Source organism: Rhinatrema bivittatum, chromosome 9, assembly GCF_901001135.1.
Source record: "Rhinatrema bivittatum chromosome 9, aRhiBiv1.1, whole genome shotgun sequence".
Lineage (NCBI taxonomy): Eukaryota > Metazoa > Chordata > Amphibia > Gymnophiona > Rhinatrematidae > Rhinatrema > Rhinatrema bivittatum.
The window spans coordinates 62,877,513-62,899,781 of NC_042623.1; the positions used below are offsets into that span (position 1 = coordinate 62,877,513).

The 22,269-nt window shown below is 48.4% G+C and overlaps 1 protein-coding gene across 2 annotated transcripts in view; it reads left to right on the forward strand.

The window, feature by feature from the left end:
- The window catches only part of TRMU (tRNA 5-methylaminomethyl-2-thiouridylate methyltransferase), a 48,049-nt gene extending 34,766 nt beyond the window's left edge, over nucleotides 1-13,283 (forward strand). Inside the window, exons 9-11 of one of the 2 annotated variants that reach the window (XM_029616269.1) lie at nucleotides 253-397; nucleotides 1,594-1,676; nucleotides 12,372-12,875. In XM_029616269.1, the coding sequence (XP_029472129.1) occupies nucleotides 253-397; nucleotides 1,594-1,676; nucleotides 12,372-12,557 (414 nt within the window). In that variant the 3' untranslated portion in view covers nucleotides 12,558-12,875. The other variant, XM_029616268.1, reaches the window with a different exon arrangement.
- The last annotated feature ends 8,986 nt before the right edge of the window (nucleotides 13,284-22,269 follow it).

Consider the following 22,269-nt stretch of genomic DNA (forward strand, 5'->3'; position numbering starts at 1 on the left):
GGTGAAATCCTGTTCTGTGAGCATCTTTCAGGAGGGCAAAACGCCGAGATGTTGGGGTTCTTTTCCTCTTGTGTGTTATGCACTGCATTCATTCCTTAGTAGTGTCCAGATGCGTTAGTGTTTTTTCTGATTTTTGTACCAATAGAAAAAATAATGAAAAGTGCTTTCTGACTTGTGGACATTTTGTGTTAAAAAACAAACAAACAAAAATTTCCATTTTTGTACCATTGGTTGTGCTGTTTTCTCCTTTAGGCCCCCAGCACGGATCACCCAGCTCTCTACAGGGAACTGCTGCGGACAGACCGTGTGCACTGGATGACTGAGGAGCCACCCGCACAGCTGGTCCGGGACAAGATGATGGAATGCAGCTTTCGATTCCAGCACCAGATGCCGTTAGGTGAGGCGGCATGTGCACAGTTTTGCAAAGCTGTAGTGGTGTGTTCTTACTGCTAGGCCAGTCGGTTACATGCTCGACCATTCTCACCCTCACCCTGCCAATCAAGTCTGTCCTTTTCCGGTAGGAAAATTCTGTGTGTGTGGCGGGAGGAGGCTCGGGGGGCCAGCTCACAGGGATTAAACCAGACAGAATAAACTGGAGAACAGGTCAGGCTTGCCTAAGAGTTGACATGAGTCTTATCACAGGGTTTGTATTGGAGGCATTTGCCACTAACTGAGCAGGATAGGGCATTAGTAGCATGTGCCTGATGTTGTGTGGCATTTTTATGGTTCTCAAATGATTCAGGTACAGAAAGAGGACTGAAAAGTTCTACCTTCCAGCAGGTGCATTCAAGACATTTGGCTGTTTTTCTGAATTGACACCCAGAGACTCCCATAGGAATCTGGAACTTTCTAGCAGTCTGTGCTGTATCTGCCTTTAGCCTGAAGCCTTTGTAACACATCCAGCACTGATCCTGCCGGAAACTCCATGCATGTCACTTCTTGTTGCTTAATTGAGAAGCTGTAGTAGCAGGAGAATTGCATTTTTTTTCCTCATTTTACAGTATGTCATCCTGTTAAGCTTTCATATGATCTGTTCTGGATAGTTGTAATGTGTTCTGATCTTGCAATGGAGAGATGCATTGAAGCAGCAGAAAATGAACTCCTGAAATCGTCTTCCTGTTTCCTTCCCTACTACCTGAGCAGCATCTGACACCCCCAGGGGATCTGAGCATGCTGTATAGAACCGTGTCTGACACCCCTCTACTCTGGAGGGAGCAGTATCTGACACACTCGTCTCACCTCTGGGGAAATGAGCATTGTTAGACATCTCCTCCTTCAAGGGATCTGAGTGTGCTGGATGGAGCTCTATCTTTTACTCCCTTCTCACCCCTGGGAATCTGAGTATGTTGTACAAAGCAGCATTGGATTCTTACTCCCCCCCGACCAGGGGATCTGAGCATGCCGTACAGAGCGATGTCTTGACTCCCCTTCCCCTAGCCTGGTGGTCTGAATGTGCTGTACCTTGGTGCACGCTCCCTTGTGGAGTCACTACTTCAAGCCCTTTTTCAGCTCAGCTGGGGCAAAGCTTTGAGAGGGAACAAGACTGTGAGAAAAGAGTGTGCAGATACACTGACCTTCTTCTTTTATCTCTAGTGCCATGTATGCTGACCTTGAACCAAGATGGCACAGTTTGGGTGACCTTAGTGAAGCCAGTCAGAGCCTTGACTCTAGGACAGGTGAGCTGATTGTTAATGAGGGTGAAAATTGCCATGCTTGTGTACCCTGTGGACATATGGTTACTTTGTGTGTTCCAGTTGCAAGTTAACTGCAACCATTTAATAAGACTACCTCTGTTTGCTTAATTCTTACATGGCATATAAATATTTTCTTAACTGTAAATATCTCACATTTCCTGAAAATGTACTTCTGTAGGTTTGCAGAAGCTCTAGTTGGTGTCTTGGCTGTTCCAAGATAGAAATATGTGGCAGATGGTGGCAGTGACAGAGAGAGCTTACATGCATGTGACCTAGGTGGGGAATGGATGAATATATACGTAATATGTAAGTTTCCTCTGCACTCAGGCAGGCTAATCCACACCAGTGAATTATGCACTCTTACCAGCAGCTGGAGACGGAGAAAAGCAGACTCGCTGATGTCACTATCAACTTGCCAGTATTCTCCGTCTCCAACAGATGGTGGATATACATCTTCCTAGTGGGAATTGCCCATGTTCCCTGTACATACCCGGATCAGTCCAGACACCTGGGTTTTGCCTCCGCACCAGCAGATGGAGACAGAGCAAGATTTGACAGGCTCTGCCACATATACCAGAGTGCCACCCACAGCCTCTCAGCCTTACTCTGTCTCCAGCAGATGATGCAGGTGCAGAGCCCACAGTCTCTGGGATCCTGATTGTAAAGTTTTTTGGTAGGTAGTTCTAGTCAGGGTCTGTTTGGTTTGTTTTGGTCCTTAAAGTTTTACAAAAAAAAAAAAAAATAATAATTCTTAGAAGTTTTCAGTCATGTCCCTCGTCTGTTCTGTGGAAGGTTCTGAGGACCATCCCCCGCTGGTCGAGGCCACTGCTAAGGATCGAGGACCCGGCCCTATCTGGTTAGCGTCGGGGGTGATGCCAGGGAGCCCGGTTCACTCACCTCCCTCTGGAGCAGGAGTCCAGAACCAGGGACAGTGACCGGTAGGAAAAAAAAAGTTTTTTTTCCTGTGTGCGTGCTGACTCTCCGCTCCTCCGTTCACGCCTTTTGTTACTTTAATTATTTTGGATTCGGGTCTGGTGTTGAGGGCTGCGTTGGGGGATATGCCCCAGGGGTCGTCGTGCCGCGCGTAGGCCTGTGCTCCGGCTGCATGCAGGGCGGCGAGGATTCCTCCGATCCCGTTCGGGGGGGGGGGGGGGGGGGGGTAGGATTCGGGCTCAGAGTTCGCCGGTGTGCGCTGGACCAAGTGTTGAAGGGGCTGAGGATCTGTTCCCGCTGAGCGCTGGGAGAGGGGATGCTACCATGGACAAGTTATCGCCACAGCAGTTTCCGGCGGGGGGGGGCGCTCCGGCCGGGGCAGCCTCTCCCTTGCAGGAGGATAGCCCTGGGGAGGCTGCTTCTGGGTTGGGCTCTTCATTTTCTTCTGAGTTTATGCTAATTATGCACAAAGTTTTTAAGGCAAAGAAAGCTGGCACCTGGGAGGCTGGGGCTCCAGCCGAAGTCCCAGGAGAAACAGAATAGGTCCCGGGGGGACTCGGACCCGCCTAAAGATAAAAGACCGTTACGGTCCGTCCCACCGGAGACTGACACGGATTTCACGTCTCAGGATGAGGCGGACCCGCAGGTAAGGCCCCTGGGGGGGGGGCCGATGAGGCGGAGGTACCTGCTTAGCCAGGTACCAGCAAAGGATCTCAAGCGATGGAAGGGGATGACCCAAGGGTGGTGCGTCTCTTTAAGAAGGATGAGCTGGAGCCGCTCATTCCAGCCATCCTACAGGAGCTCGGCATATAGGCTCCGCCGGCAGAGTCACGTCTGGGAGCTATGGATCCAGTCTTGCTAGGCCTCAGAGGACCTACGGTGTCGTTTCCTTTCCACTTCTCGGCAACGGATCTTCTCGTCAGGGAATGGGACACTCCGGATTTAGGTCTGAAGGTAAGCAAGGCCATGGACAAGCTATATCCTCTTCCAGAGGACGCCTTGGAGCTTCTTCGACTTCCTAGGGTGGACGCAGCCGTGTCGGCTGTGACAAAGAGGTCCACGATCCCAGTTACAGGGGCTACAGCCCTTAAAGACTTGCAGGACAGGAAGCTGGAGCCCCAGCTCAAGAAGGTCTTTGAGGTTTCTGCACTGGGTGTCCGCGCAGCGATATGTAGTAACTTTGCACTGCGGGCCTTCGCTGGGCTGAGCAGCTCCAGGCCAATGCCGGTTTCTCGAAAGGAGAAGCTGCTCAGGCTAATCGGCTGGAGGCGGTGATCGCCTACAGCGCTGATGCCCACCTGGGCTCCCTTCCCTTCAAAGGCAAGTTGTTGTTTGGCAAGGAGTTGGATGATATTATGCAATGGCTAGGAGAGAACAAGGCTTATAAGCTTCCAGAGGACAGGCATCGGTCTCGAGGACTTGTTTCCTACTAGAACTCTGTTCCGGGGGAACAGGAGGTCTCGTCCAGCGAGGTCTTCTGGGTCTTCTTACCGCACAAGAAAAAAAAAGAAGAGGAAAACAGATCAGAAGTTTGAGCTCCTGAGGTGATACCAGGCTGGTTCCTCCCTTAGTTGAACAGTTGAGCCTCAATGCCTTGCCAGTTTTAGGCTAAAAAAAAAAAAAAATCAGAAGACAAAGGGGGAGCTCAGGATGAAAGCTTGTGCCATCTACCCCTGTAAGCATTGGCTTGATCGTGCTTTCAACCAGGGAGGACTGAGCTTAGGTAAAAGAAAGGAGGGAATGAGACAGAAATCCCCTTTTTCTACGGGGCTGTTTTCTCATCCTCACTGCCACTCACCCTCTCGCAACTCTGGTGAGTTACTGGAGAATGGAAGCGAGCGGTGTTTTGGTGGCATGAGTCGGTAGATAGGGCAGCGTCCACTCCTTGGTCCCACGCTGCAGGTCCTGTTGGTCGGCCGCATGCGATACGGCTAGGCCTCTGTGACATGCGGTTAGGCCGTGGCTGGTGTTTTTTCTTGTGCGCTCAGGTGCAAGCTCGAGTGTGTGCAGTAAGACTGTAACCTAGAGTTCCTGTAGGTACCCAGATCAGTCCAGACTCCTGGGTTTTGCCTCCCTTCCAGCAGATGGAGACACAGAAAATTTTATAACACCACCTCTTTAACCCGGTGTGCAACCTGCATCTCTTCAGTATTTCTCTGTCTCCAGCAGATGGAAGTGATGCAAAACCTGCAGTTCTGAACCTGAGCCAGGAAAAAAAAAAAAGTTGAGATTTTCCTCCCAGGAGGTTGTCAGGTCCTGGTGGGACCATCCCTCCTGGTAGCAGATTGTGAACAAGCAGGGGTTGGGAACCCCAAGTTTGCTTTCTGCGATGCCGGGGGTGACAGCCGGTGGTCCAGCTCCCTCCCCTTCAGCGAGGATCATGGGAAGCCTTTGCCACCATTCTTCAGGAAAGTAGTCCCTTTCTTTTTTGTTTGTTTGTTTTTTTTTTAAAAAGGAGAAACAAGCAAAACAGTTTACAGCATTGAAGCAGTTGCTGGTGCTTTCTGGCTCTCACCCCCATCTCTGGGAGCGGACGGAAGTAGAGTGTCCAAGCTGCTTCTGTCCCGCAGTTAATATCTGCATCTGTAATGCACTCTCACACCGGCCATGCCGTGTGTTAGCTGCTGCTCCGAGAGTGGGGAGCACTGCGTGTGGCTTTCTAAACTTGGCCGATATTCCTGCAGCCTCTCCAGTGGGGAGGGCTTGTCACAGGGATCTCTGATGGCATCCTCCAAGCGGCGCGGCCCTGGTAGCTTGCCAGCTGCTCGGCAGCTCGGGCGACCCATTCCCATTTAGTGTGGGAACGGCGGTCATCTTACAAACTTTTGCAGCTGCTGAAGAGAGAGCGGCAGGGGGAGGGTATCTCCCGCCAGTGTTGCTGCTGGCCGATTTGAGCCCAGAGGAGGCCCGGGGGGCGTTAGAGGGGCATCTGGGGGGGGGGACCCTGATCCCTCCTGGGAGGGGATTTGTGTGGTCCTTCTCAGTTTTCCCTGGATTTTATTATTTTATTATTGCATGAGGCTTATATGGCCAAGTCGAGGCAAGAGGATTTGCTCTCCCAGGGCCCACCCAGAAACTTGCCCAGGTTGTCGGGGATGCCGGGGGCTATAAGGATTCGTAAGGTCAAAAGTCCAGTGGCGCAGAGGGCTGCAGATGACCTTTCCTCCGAAGAGTCCGACCAGGGGCTGCCCTCGGGGGATATTCCTCTAGGTGACCCTCCTCCCAAACAGTGGCCCGGATCAGGAGGAGGAGGAGCCTGGGAAGATTTCCACTATGGAAGGGGATGAGAGGAGCTAGGTCCTCTGATCCCGTATGTCCTGGCAGAGCTAGGAGTAGAGGTTTTATAGGAGGAGCCGGACCAGGACACAGTGGATCTGGTCATGGTTGGTTTGAGGGGCCCGACCAGGACTTTTCCTTCCCAAAGAATGGTTAAGCAGGAAGTGGGACACTCTGGAGGCTGGTCATAAAGTTAGTAGAGCTATGGATAAGCTTTATCCCTTGCCTGAGGACATCCTGGAGCTCTTGAAGGTGGATCCTTCTGTGTTGGCGGTCACCAAGAGAACCGCCATTCCAGTAGCTGGGGCGGCAACTCTAAAGGATCTGCAGGACAGGAAGCTCGAGGTGCATCTTAAGAAGATTTTTGAAGTTTCTGCTTTAGGCATCCGCGCTACCATATGCAGCAGTTTTATGCTTCAGGCAAGCCTGAGATGGGTGCAGCAGTTAGAGTGCCAGGGACCTCTTGCCCCAGGAATCTGAGTAAGCGGAACGCTTGGAGGCAGCAGTGGCTTATGGGGCCTATACCTTATATGATCTTATTCGCACCTCTTCTAGGTCAATGGTGTCCACGGTCTCTGCTAGGAGATTCTTGAGGTTGCGCAACTGGTCGGCGGACGTTTCCTCGAAGGCTCAGCTTGGGGCGCTGCCATTTAAGAGCAAGCTCCTTTTTGGGAAAGACTTAGAACAACTGATAAAGCAGCTTGGAGATAATAAAGTGCACAAGCTACCAGAAGACAAGCCTAAAGGGTCCAAAGTAATTCTCCTTTTCGAGGCCAACAGCGCTTCTGCCAGAGCAGTGCTACGGGCACAGGCCAGAGGCAGACCTTGGAGAGGTTTCAGTCCTAGTCCCAGTCCTCTCATGGCTGCAGAGCAAACCGAGAAGACTCTGGCCAAGGCCCTAGCGGAGCCAAATCCTCACTGAAGTGAGGCTGACCCACTCCTCGATCCTAGTCATCGGGGGTCGGTTGACTTTTTTTTTTTTTCTCGAGGAGTGAGTTAAGATCACTTCGGACCAGTGGGTTTTAAGCATAATAGGACAAGGGTACACTTCAGAATTTGCTCGGCCACTAAGAAACCTGTTCATTGTATCTCCCTGTGCCTCACTAGCGAAGAAGCTTGTCATTCAGCAGACCATTCAAAGGCTAAGAATGCTGGGAGCCATTGTTCCTGTTCCCCAGGAGGAGTGAGGAATGGAGTTTTACTTTGTGGTGTCAAGAAGGAAGGGACTTTTCGGCCAATTCTGGACTTAAAGAAAGTAAATGTGGCTCTCAAGGTTCCCCTTTGTTGACTGGAGACTCTTAGATCTGTCATAGCGGCAGTGCAAAGAGGGGAGTTCTTGGCATCCCTGGATCTGACAGAAGCGCATTTACACATTGGGATCTGCCGGCACCATCAGAGATTCCTCAGATTCATGATCCTGGGAAAGCATTTTCAGTTTTGTGCTCTTCCATTCGGTCTGGCCACTTCTCTGAGGACTTTCAACATGGTGGTGGTAACGGCAGCCTTCAGAAGGGAGGGCATGCTGGTTCATCCGAGCGAAGTAAGAGGTCCTTTGCAGACAGGCGGTGGAAGTGGTCCTGTGCTGCTTGCGATCCTTGGGCTGGGTTGTGAACCTGGCCAAGAGGAGTCTTTCGCCTTCACAGGTTCTGGAGTTTTTGGGCAAACGCTTCGATACCTATCTGGACAAGGTCTTTCTCACGAAGGAGCAGATTCTCAAGCTGCAAGCGCAGGTTCTACTCCTGGGGGAATTCTGTGCACAAAAACTTTATATTGGTCAAAATAGCACAATTTACATGACAGTCTTTAATGACAAATCAAAGAAATCGGAAACGTTTTATTACTTAAAGATGCAGAATTTTAAATATTTTGAGCAGAATTTCAAATATTGTGAGCAGAATTTCCCTAGAAATTCCCGCTCTCCCTACTCCCCTGGCCACTTTGCCCTCTCAGGCCTCAACTCCTCCACCTGCCAGTATCTCTCCCCTCCACCTCTAGGCTCAACCCCTTCCACTCTATTGCCAGTTCCAGAGTTTGACCCCATTGTCAGTACTGCCCCTCACACAGGCTCCCTCTGTCCCTCCTTCTCTCACATATATGTTCCCTCTCTCTAATACACATACCCTCATACAGGCTCCCTCACGCACACACATCCCCTCATACAGGGCCCTTTCTATTCCATACATACCCACACAAGCTCCCTTTCTCTCACATACATCCTCTCACAGGCTACCTACCTCTCATGCACCCTTTCACACAGGCTCTGTCTCGCACATACACAGGCCCAGCACCCTCACATACACACAATCCCTTTTTCATACACACGAACTCCCAGTCTCTCTCACACACACACACACTCCTTCACAATCTCCTCATATAGGCTCCCTCTCTCTGAAACCCACACTCGAAACATCCCCCCCCGCTCTCTTACCTCCCATGGCTCTGTCTCATACTCTTCTGCTCTCTCACCCCCTCCCCTCATATATAGGCTCCCTCTCTCTGAAACCAACACTCAAGCATCCCCCCCACTCTCTTACCTCCCATGCTCTCTCTCTCTCACATACCCTCCTGCTCTCTCCCCCTCCCCTCTCCACACAGACACACAGACACACACACTCACTTTCTCTCACCGGGGCCTTTATCTTCGCCACGAGCAGAGCACATTCCGTTCACGGCACACGGGCCTTCCATCTTCACCGCAAACGGTGCACCAGGGCCTTCATCTTTGCTGCGAACCAAGCACGTCCCACAGCACACGTGGGCCTTCGTCTTCACACGCTCTGTTTGCGGCATGCCGGGGTCTCCTCTGTTGTTTTCTGCGCAGAATTGCCAAATTCTGCGCAGGGGGGAAATTAAGGTTCAGAACCTGTTGGAGACAAGAGTGCCCAGGGTCTGGGATTACTTACAGGTCCTCTGTTCCATGTCCTCGACCTTGGAGCTGGTTCCGTGTGCATTTTTGCATGTGAGGCCTCTTTAGAAAGCATTACTATCCTGCTGGGATCCGATTTCAGAGCAGTTTCACCTTCCACTACTGTTTACAGAGTCTCTTGTGGTGGCTTGGCCGGGACCACTTGGGTCATGGAGTGGATCTCGAGGTGCCTCGGTGGATAGTGGTGACTATCGATACCACTCATCAGCTGGGGGGGCTGTATGTCAGTCCCACTTAGTGCAGGGACAATGGTTGGCAGAGGAAGCGACCTGGTCCAGCAATAGACTCGAGACAAGAGCGGTGCAGTTGGCTCTTGCAGGATTTCTACCCTTTCTGCAGAACCTGGCAGTCAGAGTACTGTCAGACAATGCGACTATGGTGGCCTACATCAGTCACCAGGGTTCGAGCGGTTGTTCTGGAACCAGAGATGCTGATGTTCTGGGCAGAGCAGCATCTGGCTTTGATAGCGGCCGACAATGCGCAAGCGGATTTTCTCAGCTAACATCAACTGGATCCCGGAGAATGGGAGCTATTGGAGTAAGCAATGACCCTCATTTCTCCCAAGTGGGGTATGCCTCATAGGGATCTGATGGCAAACCAGAGGAATGCCAAGACACCGCACTTCTTCAGTTGCAGAAGAGCAAGGGGCCGAAGGGGTTAATCCCTGGTGGTGCATTGGTGGTACAAAAAAATTAGATTGCAAGCCCTCTGGGGATAGGGAAATACCTACAGTACCTGAATGCAATCCGCTCTGAAGAGCCAAAATATGTAAAACTATAGAAATAATCCAAAAGTAATTAAAAATAAAACATCTTTATTGTAGTTATCTCCACACCTTTCTCATAGCAAACCCACATTAACTCCGGTTTAATAAATTGCCTTAAGGCCTATAATAAAGCCCACCTATGTCTAGTCACGGTAGCTGAACTGACACAAATACTCCTGAATGAAGTGAATTTGAAGCAAAAGTTAAAACATGCCAAACGATTCAGATACAGCTTGAGAGAAGACTAAGATAATTTCAGTATGTTTGAATATCCATTGGGGCACTGTCTGGTTCTTCATTTTGACACCACCAAGGCAGTTCGTCCAAAGCTAGTAGTCGTGGGTTAAGGAAATTGCAATGGACGGTTACTGTGAAGCCTAGGGTTTCTTTAAAAGAGCTACAGGGGTCTTTGGCTGAGACTGGGGAAAATGTTGACTGTTTAGTAACTGCAAGATTGCTCCACAAACATGGCCTGTATGGTAGGGTGGCAAAATCAAAGCCACTGCTGAAGAAAAGACATAGCATTTGTAAGGAAACACCTAGGGGCACTGCATGCATGCAGGGTAAGGTTTTGTGGTCTAATGAGACCAAACTGGAGCTTTCTGATCTCTGTGCTAAATGATATGTGACATAAAACAAACACAGCACATCTCTGTGTTAACTCCATCCCTATAGTTTAGCAATGTGGTGGCAGCAGCATTGTTATGGAGATACTTTGCAAGAGTAGGGATAGGGAGATTGTGAAGATGGAGGGAAAGATGGATGTGGCAAAGTGCAGGCAGATCCTGGATGAAAACCTGTTCGTCTGCCATAGGTCTGGAACTGGGGAGAAGATTCAGCAGCAAGAAGAAAATGAATGTCCTCATGTTGGAGTCATTTTTTGTTACTTTGGCTGAGGATGTATATAGAGGATAGGCCGTATGGATTCAGAGTTCTCACCCAGACACAGACTAGTTTGAAGGCTACAGGCCAACCTCTGAGTGAACTCCTATTTACTGTCTTGCACTGTGAAATGTTTACAAACAGGCAAGAGTCTGTTTGTTTAGTTATTCCACTAGATCGATGATGAGAAGAAATTGTTGTTAACTTATACTAAAGGCTGAAAGAGAAAGTGAAGGCCACACAGCTGTGCCTGAAATTTGATAAGAAATCAGAGGGAGGGAACGCTGCTGCTTTCACAAGCATTTGTATTGTATAAAGAGAGACAGCAAGAGAACGAGAGGGGAGAGAACTCCGGACATGATGGTATACAGGCTGATCCTTTGGAAACGTAAGCCTTTTTATATCTGTGTAGCAATTGTTAGTATCTACCATTGCTTCATCTGTGTAATCTGATTGTTCTATCCTCCTATTGCTCAAATATACTTACTTTCTTAAGTACCTGGAACCGTGATGTACTGAATCTCAAAGTTTGTGTGTGGCTGTTTGTGTTGGGGATAAGCTCTTGGGTTCAAGCCTCCAGGTATAATCCCAGTAATTGAGTGTGTTTGTATGGGATAAGTCCCTCAGGTAGCCCCAGTGTAAATTCAGTGAGATTAGCCCTCCCAGGTCAGAGCCCTGGGCAGGATACCAGTTTGCATGATCTGAACCCGTAACACTTTGTGTGGCTTAGTGAAAACCTAGACTTCAGTCTAATAGAAAATCTGTGGCAAGACTTGAAGGTTGCTGTGCACAGATTATTCCAAGTCAGTCTAAAAGAACTTGAACTCTTCTTGCTAAGGGAGAAAGGTCATTAGTGAAGTACCATAGGCATTGGTACTGGGATCAATACTGTAACCTATCCATAAATTAGCAGGTAAAGGGAACAAGTGAGGTGATCAAATTTGCAGATGACACAAAATTATTCAGAGTTGTTAAAATAGCAGCAGATTGTGAGGAACTGCAGAAGGACCTTGAAAGACTAGGAGATTGGGCAGATCGGTGACAGATGAAATTTAATGTGGAAAAGTTCAAAGTGATGTACATAGGGAAAAATAATTGCAAGTACAGGTACACAATGCTGGGGATTTTATGTTAAGTCACCACACAAGGAAAGCACCTTGGAGCCTTTGTGGACAATACTTCAAATCTGCAGCTCAGTGGGTGGTAGTGGTCAGAAAAAGAAAATAGGTTTGGAATGATCTCAAAAAGAATATAAAGCAGAACATATATTGCCTCTGTATTGATCCATAGTGTGACTGCACTTTAAGTAACATGGGCAGTTCTGGGCATCCTGTCTAGCCAGTGGAACTAGAAAAAGTGCAGAGGAAGGCAACACACATGACAAAGGGAATGGAACATGTCTCCTTTGAGGAGAGGCTCCGCAGGCTGGGCTTGTCAGCTTGGAAGAAAGACAGAGGAGAGGGGGTGGAATGGGTGAATAAGGAACACCCCAGGAAACCAACAGATTTAAAACACATTGTAGAAAGCATTTTCACCATCCTGCAGTGCAAAGTTGGTAGACATTTTAAAGGACTCGTAGCTGTTATTGCCGCAAAAGAGGCTTCTGGAAAGTGTTGGCAAGGGGGTGTGAAGATTTATGCAATGAATACTTTTAGCTTTTTATTAATTACTTTTGGAACATTTCTGTACTTGTTTCACATTGAAAGTGTAGCATACATTGTGGAGATCAGTGAAACAAACCCCTAATTTGTGGTGGGTTTGTTTTTTTTTTTTTCAAGCAGTATGTGAAACACGTATAAGGGTGTGAAGACTTTACAAGGCACTGTTTATCCTGGTATCAGTTATGTTCTCTGTCTTATAAACAAAGTACATTACATGCGCCTGTATCGGTTAGCTTTGCAGTGCTGACACAAGGCGTCCTTCGCTGCTCCATAGTGGACCAGGTGCCAGGACCTGCTCGCTGGAGCCAATTCACTGTCAGCTGTGGTGTTGGGTCCTGTCTGCTGGAAACTGGACTGAGCCTATCATTTATTTCATGCAGTCACTTGATCTGCCCTTACACAACCATCTGCATTGGTAATTACTAACTGTGGCTTAAGGTGGCAGGCTGTGCCACCCATGTGCCAGTCTGAGTTATTTAGGGTCCCGTCCGTTTTCGTTATAGCTGCATGCAGGTGCATGGCAGTGATTAATGCATTATCAGAAAAACTGTCAGCAAATGCTTAATTTGACACATAGCAGGATTTCTTCATAGCTCAGTACACATCTTGAGGCTGCAAATCTGCTCTGCTCAGCCTCAAATTAGCCTTTCAGTAAACGTGTCGCTGGTATTGTTCCACAGCTGTGAATATTGCCCACAGACACAGTGCTTGGTGCCACACACATAATGCTTCTCCTTTCTTTTCTAGTTTGCCGTCTTCTATAAAGGCAACGAATGCCTGGGAAGTGGGAAAATCGTCAGACTGGGCCCCTCCCTTTATACCTTACAACAGGGCCGAAAGAGGGAGAGGCCAGCAGGAGCCTTCAAATCATCAGAGCCAGTCCCTTGACATCTGCCTTTCTCCTTTTATAACATCGGGGCTCTGGCTTAGGAGGACAGGGAAAGCAGAAAAAAGGTCTGACTGCCCCTGAGGAAAACGTTTTCAACAAACAGGAAAGCAGAAACCTGTCTTCCAATAAGAAATGGGACTCCTAGAAAATAAGTTTGAACAAAACTAATTTGCTCGTAATCCCTATTTTTCCAATGAGTTTTTATTTTAAACAGAAGTTATTTATTTTTAAAATAAACCTGGTTTTTTTTGGTGAAGATATTTGCATTGTTGTGCTGTAATCTCACAGGAGGTTTTTCCCTTTTTACTGCTCATGTTCTGTTTAAATCAGTAATAATCAGCAAAAGATATATTTTAGTAAATTCGGTTTGTGTGGTTAACGAGAATCCTAGCGTTGCCTCCTCAGGCGTTGCAGTACTGCATGTTGGTTTTTGAAAGCTGTTCTCGTGAACAGGAGCCAGGTCATCCATTGCTGAAGAGGGACCATGGGGATGGCATGTGATTAACAAAAGGTGAGCTAAGAATACAAGAATCAGCATATACAAGGGAAAAACAAAAAGGATCTAGGAGGCAAGATCAGAGCTCAGACCCAGGCAAGGTGACAGGTGCGGCTGGATCAGCAGCTGGAAAATAACCTCAAGGCAAGTGCATCTGATGGAGACAAAAATCTCTTTTCAGTGCTCGCCACTTACACGGAGTTATAGGAATTTTGTTTTCTTAATACAACCACAATAGAAACAAATGCCATCACTATACAATAAAACCTAAAATAACCACAAGAAAATACATTAAAATCTTATCAATCAAAGAGACGCAGCACCTTGAGTTCTGCCGTGCTCCCTTCCTCTAGCACACCAGTGCCTGTGAGATGTCTGTTCTGGAAATGCCTCCTCAGACAGCAATGCCTTTGTCAATTTTCTAAAATGCAAATACTTCTTTTCCCCAAGTTTCTGAAGTAGGCATATCCAAAGCATGGGTCCAAAATCACTAAAAGCAGTATGCTGCATAACCAGCACCAATCAAAAGGAGTATTACTAACCAAGGCTGCAAAGACCTAACAGGCTCGTGCCACCTAAACAGAGCAGCCAAATAGTTTTGGCAACCCCAGCACAAGCATCTGAAAATCTGGATCAAAATCTTACATTGAATTCTGGCTTCTACTGGTAGCAAACAAGATGGGTGAAATACGATCACTTCTTTGCCACAATAAACAATCTTGCTGTGGTATTAAGTAATTGCAGCTGCCTGAGGGGGGGGGGGACACCTGAGAGAGGACTGGGAGTGGTGTGAGGAAATGGGACAAGGACCACAGAGGGGAAAGGGAAGGGTGATGGAGGAGAGAAATGAAGGGATACAGGGCTGGAGCCAGAGGGAGGGAGGCTTTCCCCTCTCCAGATCATAGATCCTCTCCCTATCCCCCACCTTCATCTTCCCTTCTTATCCCCCTATCCTCCCCATTCCCAATCATCTCTCTCCTCATTCTTGACAAATCCTTTTTCTGTAATACTACTACTTATTCTTTTTATAGTGCTACTGAATGGAGACAGCACTGCACAGTAGTAATAAGTATTCCCTGTACGTACCCGGATCAGTCCAGACCGTGGGTTGAGCCTCCTGTCCAGCAGATGGAGACAGACTAAAACTGAAAGGGTATCCTATATCAGGACAGAGCCTACCCTGCAACCATTCAGTATTCGTCTAGGAAAGTTTTCTATCTAAATTTCTAGGAGACAGTCCTGTCTCCTCGCTCGGCTGGGGGCCTAGGGGGGCTTTGCCCCTTGAAATCTTCAGCCTAGGCTCCCATTCCCGGTGACCACCTGGGGTGATACTGGTGGTCCAGTCAATCCCCCTTGGCAAGCTGTCCACTTAGGGCCGAGGATTGCACTTCTGTGTGTAAAAAAAAAAAAAAAAAATCTTTAAACTGAGCCCTGTTTCTTTTTTTCTTTGAGAACCATGGACAGCGCCGGCAGTGTGCAGGTTCATTCTCTGCCTCTGCTGCTGACCTGCACAGCTCAGCTGTTTTTTTTTTCTCCTCACAGTGTTTTTTTTTTTTCTAAGTGCTGATGCTGCGTTCCTGCATTTGTAATGCCTGCCACGAGGCTTTCCCGCGCCGGCCTTTGCTCTGGGTGCCTGCTGGGTGGGGAGGGCCCTTCCTCGGCATCCCATACTACGGCTACCCGGGGATGAGCTGCACGATGCGTGGCCAGGCCGTTCCTGACCCGAAAAATCGCGGGAACGGCAGCCATTTTGGAAAGTCCCAGATGCTGAAATGGGGCTGCAGGAAGAAGGTGAGCCCGATTCTGTGAGTTCTCCACCCGATTTGAGCGCCCCCACCCCCAGGAAGCCAAAGACTCATTTTTCCACAGAGTTTGTGCTTCTTATGCACAAATCTTATCTGGCTAATCTGCAGGAGGAGGAGGATCCCCCTCTAGGCCCCCCCCCCCGAAGAACCCGTGGGTTTCTCCTCTGCAACCTCCAAAGGAACCGGAGTTAGGGTGGTCCCGGGGGTCCAGCCGCCTCCGGATCCCCCTCAACCGCTGTCGGTCCCTGATCCGGATGCGGATCCTCTGCTTCCAAACCCTCCCCCCCCCTTGAGGGGGACATTCCGCGGGTGCTCCGCATATTTCAAAGGGAGGAACTGGAACTGCTCATTCCCTTCATATTGCAGGAACTGGGAATCGGGGTGCCCCCTGAGGATACGGTTAAGGCTATGCCTCCTACCGCGGACCCAGTCCTGGCAGGACTTAGGGCTCCTCCACATACTTTTCCATTCCATCCCATGCACAAGCTGATGCTCCTGCGGGAATGGGAGTCCCCTGAGGCAGGACTACGAGTGGGTAGGGCTATGGATAAGCTCTACCCACTCCCTGAGGAATGTTTGAATCTGCTTAAAATATCTAAAGTAGATACCTGTTGTGGGGAAGGATGTACAGGACCGTAAAATGGAATTTTATCTGAAGCGTATCTTTGAAGTTTTGTGCCTTGGAGTTTGGACGACAATTTGCAGTCTCATGCCCGCTCAGGTGGGTTCAGCAATTACTCAGCACCCAAGACCTCCAGTCTGCAGTGGCAGAGCAGGCGGAGCGGCTAGAGGGTGCTATAGCGTATGGGGCGGATGCCCTTTACGATCTTCTACGTGTACAGGTCAGAGCCATGGTCTCCACTGTTTCGGCCAGACGTCTTCTCTGGCTGAGAAATTGGTCTGCAGACACTTCTTCTAAGGGACAGTTAGGCACTCTCCCCTTCAAGGGTCAGTTGCTTTTTGGTGAAGACCTAGAGCAGCTTATTAAATCTCTTGGTGAAAATAAAGTTCATAAACTGCCAGAGGACCATCCGAAACAGTCTCGGGTGTTCTTTCCCTCTCACACTCACTTCAGAGGTCAACGTATATATAACACAAGAGCACACGGTTCTTTTCCCAGAGGAACGGCTTCCAGATCCCAATCCTGGTCTCATTCCTTTCGTGGACGGCAACCCTTCCGGGATGGTAGTCAGCAACACTCGACCGCAAAGTCCTCCCAATGAAATATGGTCGGCCCATTCCTCCGCTCTAAACTTAGGTGGACATCTGTCCCTGTTTCTCGAGGAATGGGCCAAGATAACGATGGATCAGTGGGTCCTAGAGGTAATAGATAAAGGCTATGTGTTAGAATTTGCTCAACAGCTACTGGACCTTCACTTAATCTGCCCCTGTGGAAGGCAGAAGAGGCCTGCGGTCGACCAGACCCTAAGCAGACTACTGGAACTGAGTGCCATAGTCCCAGTACCGAAGGAGGAACAAGGAGCCAGCCAATATTCCATCTACTTCGTTGTCCCCAAAAAGGAAGGCTCCTTTCATCCAATTTCGGATCTCAAGTGAGTCAACCAGGCTCCCAAGGTTCCCCATTTTCGAATGGAAATCCTGAGGGCGATAATAGCGGCGGTTCGCTCAGGAGAATTCCTGGCATCGCTCGACCTGATGGAGGCCTAGTTGCACATTCTGATTCGCTGCGACCATCAGCAGTACCTTCGATTCAAGATACTGGGCCAACATTTCCAGTTTCGAGCGCTCCCATTCGGTCTAGCCACGGCGCCGCACACTTTCACCAAGGTAATGGTGGGTGTGGCAGCCTCCCTTCGTCGAGACAGAGTGCTGGTACATCCCTACCTGGACGATTGGCTCATCCGGGCCAAATCGGAGCCTCTTTGCGAGCTGGCAGTCAGCAAGGTCCTGGCTGTTCTGACCGCTCTGGGCTGGATCATCAATTTTCCCAAGACCCTGGAATTCTTGGGAGCACGGTTAGACACTGGAGTCGGCAAAGTCTTCCTCCCAGGCTCGCGAGCGCTCAAACTCAGGCACCAAGTGCGCTCGTTTCTCTCTCTCCCGCTGCCCACGGCCTGGGACTACCTTCAGGTTTTGGGCTCCAAGGCCTCCACTATAGATCTGGTCCCTTGGGCTTTTGCGCATATGCGTCTGTTACAGAAAGCTTTGCTATCCCGCTGGAAGCCGGTGTCAGAACAGTTTCAGATGCCTCTCCCGCTGTCCGAGTCTACCATCGCCGAGCTGCAATGGTGGCTCTCGCCTGCCCACCTACTGAAGGAAGTGTCCCTCCAGACTCCACACTGGATCGTTGTCATGATGGATGCCAGTCTCTCCAGTTGGGGAGTGGTGTGCCAGACCCAGTCTACTCAAGGCTACTGGTCTCCAATCAAATCTCGCTGGCACATCAACCGCTTGGAAGCTCGAGAGGTACGCCTAGTTCTCAAGGCATTCCTCCCCCTACTCCATCGCAAGGCGATGGAGTAGGGGGAGGACAACTCCACCATGGTGGCCTACATCAATCGACAGGGAGGCACCAGGAATGGCCTAGTGGCTCTGGAAGCCAGCAAGCTCTTCGCTTCGGCGGAGCGTCATCTAGAGCACCTAGCAGCGTCCCATATTGCGGGGCAAGAGAATGTTCAAGCCGATTTTCTTCAGTCGCCAGAGATTAGATCCCGGCAAGTGGGAGTTGTCAGACAGGGTGATGAGTCTGATTGTCCGCAGGTGGGGTCCCCCATACCTAGATCTGATGGCCACAATGAACAATGCGAAGGCGCCTCTGTTCTTCAGCCGCAGAAGGGAACATTGCGGGGAAGGAGTGGATGCGCTGGTCCTTCCCTGGCCTCACGACATTCTCCTATACGTGTTCCCCCCCTTGGCCGCTGGTGGGCAAAGTGTCAAGAAGAATCGAGCTCCACCAGGGTCCCGGCATCCTAGTGGCTCCAGAATGGCCTTGCAGAACGTGGTTCGCGGATCTGGTAAACCTCGTGAGGGACGGTCATCTCCCCCACCTTCTTCGCCAGGGTCCCGTATTTTTCGATCAGGCGAATCGCTTTTGTCTAGCGGCCTGCCTTTTGAACAGTGGAGGTTGAGAAAGAAGGGATATAAGGAAGAGGTTATATCCATGCTTTTGAGAGCCCGGAAACCGGCTACCTCGCTCGCTTATGTCCGGGTCTGGAAGGTGTTCGCGAACGCGTGTGCCGCTTCGGGAGTGTCAGCTCATAAAGCCTCGGTCTCCCAGGTCTTTTCTTTCCTACAGAATGGCCTCTCCAAAGGCTTGTCTTTCAGTTCCTTGCGGGTGCAGGGCTCCGCTCTTGGCTCCCTCCTAGGCAACATTGATGGTTACTCGGTGCCGGCTCATCCGGATGTCGTTTGCTTCCTCAAGGGAGTCAAACATTTGAAGCTGCCGGTGCGGGCTACTTGTCCCTTGTGGGGTCTTAACTTGGTTCTTTGGGTTCTCTGCGAAGCTCCCTTCGAACCTTTACAGAGGGCTCCACTTAAAGATTTGACCCTTAAAACTGTATTCGGGTGTCCATTTTTTTGTGCCAGACGAGTTTCGGAGCTTCAAGCTTTGGCAGGCAGGCAAACTTTCCCTGAGCTCCCCCCAAAAGAACAATATAAATTAAATAGACAAAGTAAGGCTGGAAATAACTTATTTTTAGCATTTACATTTATTTAATATACAAAATTATTAAAATATATACAAATGTGCTTCAGAATTTCTACCGCTTGCCTCCAAATGTATCCCTGAGCTGCTGCAGGAAACAGGACTGTGAAAGGAAACCGCTGATCCTAGAGGGCGAATGGTGCTTACCGGGCGCATAGATATCTGAGTTTTTTTAAAAAACCCCACTACTTATTCTTTGTTAAATTATTTCATCGGATTATGGCCCCTGGGCTGCCTTGTCCCATTTCCTGAGAGATTTAGACCCAGTTTTCTTCTGTGTTGAAACAGCAGCAATAGAACGGTAGAAAAGGCCTTTCATTCCCCTCGCTGGCAGGCACTGTCGTCAGCTTTTGCTTTCTTATATTCATTAAAAAAAAAAAAAAAGGGATACAGAATCTGCACTGAGAAAAATGGCCATGCCAAGCACTATTCAGAAGAAACATCTCAGAAAGCAAAAGCCAGACATGTTTGCCTTCAGCAGGAAGGAGCTGACCATTCTTCAGTACTTTGAAAGGCACTGCCATGACGTTGCTCTTCTCAAGAAAGATGAATCACCTGAAAAGTTTTCACTTTCTGTGAAAGAGGGAGTTAGAATTATAAACCCCGATCCCACTGCAGGTGCCACAGCCTTGAGAGGGAGGTAGCAAAGCCTCCTTAGATCTTGCTGGGATATGTTCAAGTATCTTCTGCCCCCAAGGATGGCAGTGGAAAGGGACTCCTCAGCTTACAAAACCCTTCAGCAGGGAGCTTGATTTTGGCCACTGTATTTTTCAGGAAAAAAAAAAAGAAAGCTTCCACTTTTTCTCCTAAAAAGATGAGTGCACTGTTGTCATCTTATCTTGAAACTGGTTTTTTTTTAATCCACTTTTGTTCACCCTTTCCCATCCCCTTAGGTTCTGCAGTGTAAGGAGCTCTCGGCAGTGCTTGTGGGTTTTCCCTCTAGAAGTAGTCAGATCCCCTCCTCTTCAGTATAACGTTCTAGTGCTCTAAAGAAGCTCTTTCAAGCTCAACTGAACTGCATGCGGTAGTGCTTTGTGTCTGTAATGGATTATGCAATGTATTCTTACTGTAAAAATGGTACTATCAGATATTGATATAAAACAGGAATATGTTGACATTTTATCAAAGCAAAGGTGCTCAAACCAATACTTGGGCCCCTCAACTAGGTAGCCCTTCATGATATCCCTTAATGAATATGCATGGATATATTTGCATACAGTGGAGGTAGTGCATGTAAATATATCTCTTGCAAATTCATGAGGGATTTACTGGAAACCTGAAGGGCTCAAGGACTGATTTGAGCACAGGTGTGTCAAAGTATCAAGTCTATGCCCAATATAGTTTGCTGGATAAAATGTAAATTAATTAATGGAGAGCATAGTGAATTAAAGTAATGCAAAAGAGAAGAAAACATGAAGAATCTTTTCCTGATGCCAGCTGATTCCATTTTGTGTGGGGTTTTGCCTTCTTGTGTAGATGGAGTTCTATGTCTGAATTTCCTAAGAAAATGCAGCGCCAAGTCCATGCATGCAGGCGAAGTTGGATCTGTCTAGCCTGACATGCGGAGCTGGTTGGTAATCCTGCTTCCCTTCTCTACGTGTCTGCCTGACAGCTGAACTGTTTCCCCCTTACAGTTTATATGGGATCCCCTTCCACTATGTGGGAATGAATTGTGAGGTCAGACACTGTCCTCTATAAATAGGGAGACTGCTCAAGGAAATGGTGTGATGTGAAAAGGGCAGAAAAAAATGAAAATGCAAAAAGTCATTGCCTGGCACTATTCAGAACCTTAGGAGAAGGCAGCTGACCTAATAAGAAAAAGACAACCTAGAGACCAAAATACCTTTGTGTGGACTAGAATTCACTGGCCATGAATTAGTGATACCTGTCTAACCATGGCGGACAGGCCATAAATATCTACATTATGCCCCCTGAGTCTGAGCAGGATGGCTGAAGAGTGGATCACTGCAAAGGCTCCAGCAGTTTACAGGTTTTACCATAAGATGGCAGTATGATCCTGTGGATGAAATCATCACAACCTGACCAAGAGAAGGCTCAAACCCAGCTTAGAGAGGCAGTGGGAGCTACTTGCATTTTGCTGGGTGATAACATCTCTCCTCGTGGTTGTAAGTAGTCAATGAGAAACTATCATCCATCTCCAATATAAACTGGACATGAGGAGGAAGCGTTTTATTGAGATAATACTAAATAACAGCAGATAAAGACCCAAATTGTCCATCTCCTATGCCCAGTTGCGATTCAGCCACTTTAGGTAGATGTGTATATAAATTTCCATGTGCAACCCAAGACCATCTGCCCCCCACCCCTACCCATTTTCCCAACCTCAACCTTTTTCTTATCGCTGCCCTCCATATCTGTTCCAAGCAAGCCCAAAATCGGTTACAGAAATGCCTTCCACCATTTCAGGCCTTGGCATCTTCAACTTTGATTCTTAGAACAGGTCCCTTTGTCTTAGTACCAAGGTTTGTCTTTTTTTTTAAACTTTTTATTTAACAAACTTTAGACAACATACCTTCAATATGCAAACAATGTCACATCTGCTCAGCTATGTTACAAGAACGGGACAATACTTGCATGTTGTTATTGTGACCTACATATAATACAAGGTCATACCCCATCTACGTAACAAATACTATCTTAACCACAAAAGCAGAATGCACTTGCCTCATCCCTTATAGTCCCACAATTTTTTCTAGATCAGATTGTATTTATCTTGCCCCAGAGAGAATAGGTAAGCCTCTCAATTAGTGCTACTTCAACCAGTTGATTCTCCCAGTATGAAATCTGAGGAACCTGTTTCCAAAATGTTGCTGCTGTAAAGCGAGCGGCATGGATACAATGGCTAGCTAACTGGACCTCCCTCCTTGTCAAAGAACCCTCTGAGTCCCCACACCGACCCAGCAAGCCTAGAGTGGGAGTCGGAGAAAAATCCTTCTTGATAGTGGTGGTGCTCGCTATTTCACTTGCCAGCCAAAACTATTGTAATTCAGGATAGGTTCACCACAGGTGACAATAGGACCCGTCCAGGCTGCAACCCCCCCCCCCCCCCAAAAAAAAAAAAAGCAGAGAGGCTATCTTAGAAAATGTAGTGAAGAAAAGTGGATACCTAGATGTACAGTGAAGTAAAGCTCCACCCTTCTTGTGCAAAAGGAGACCCGAGTGTGCATCCCGCCAAATTCTATCCCAGTCCTCATCCAGGCTAATCCATGTATCCACAAGATGTTGGTACCTTTCTGTAACTTCATCTGTTATGAGA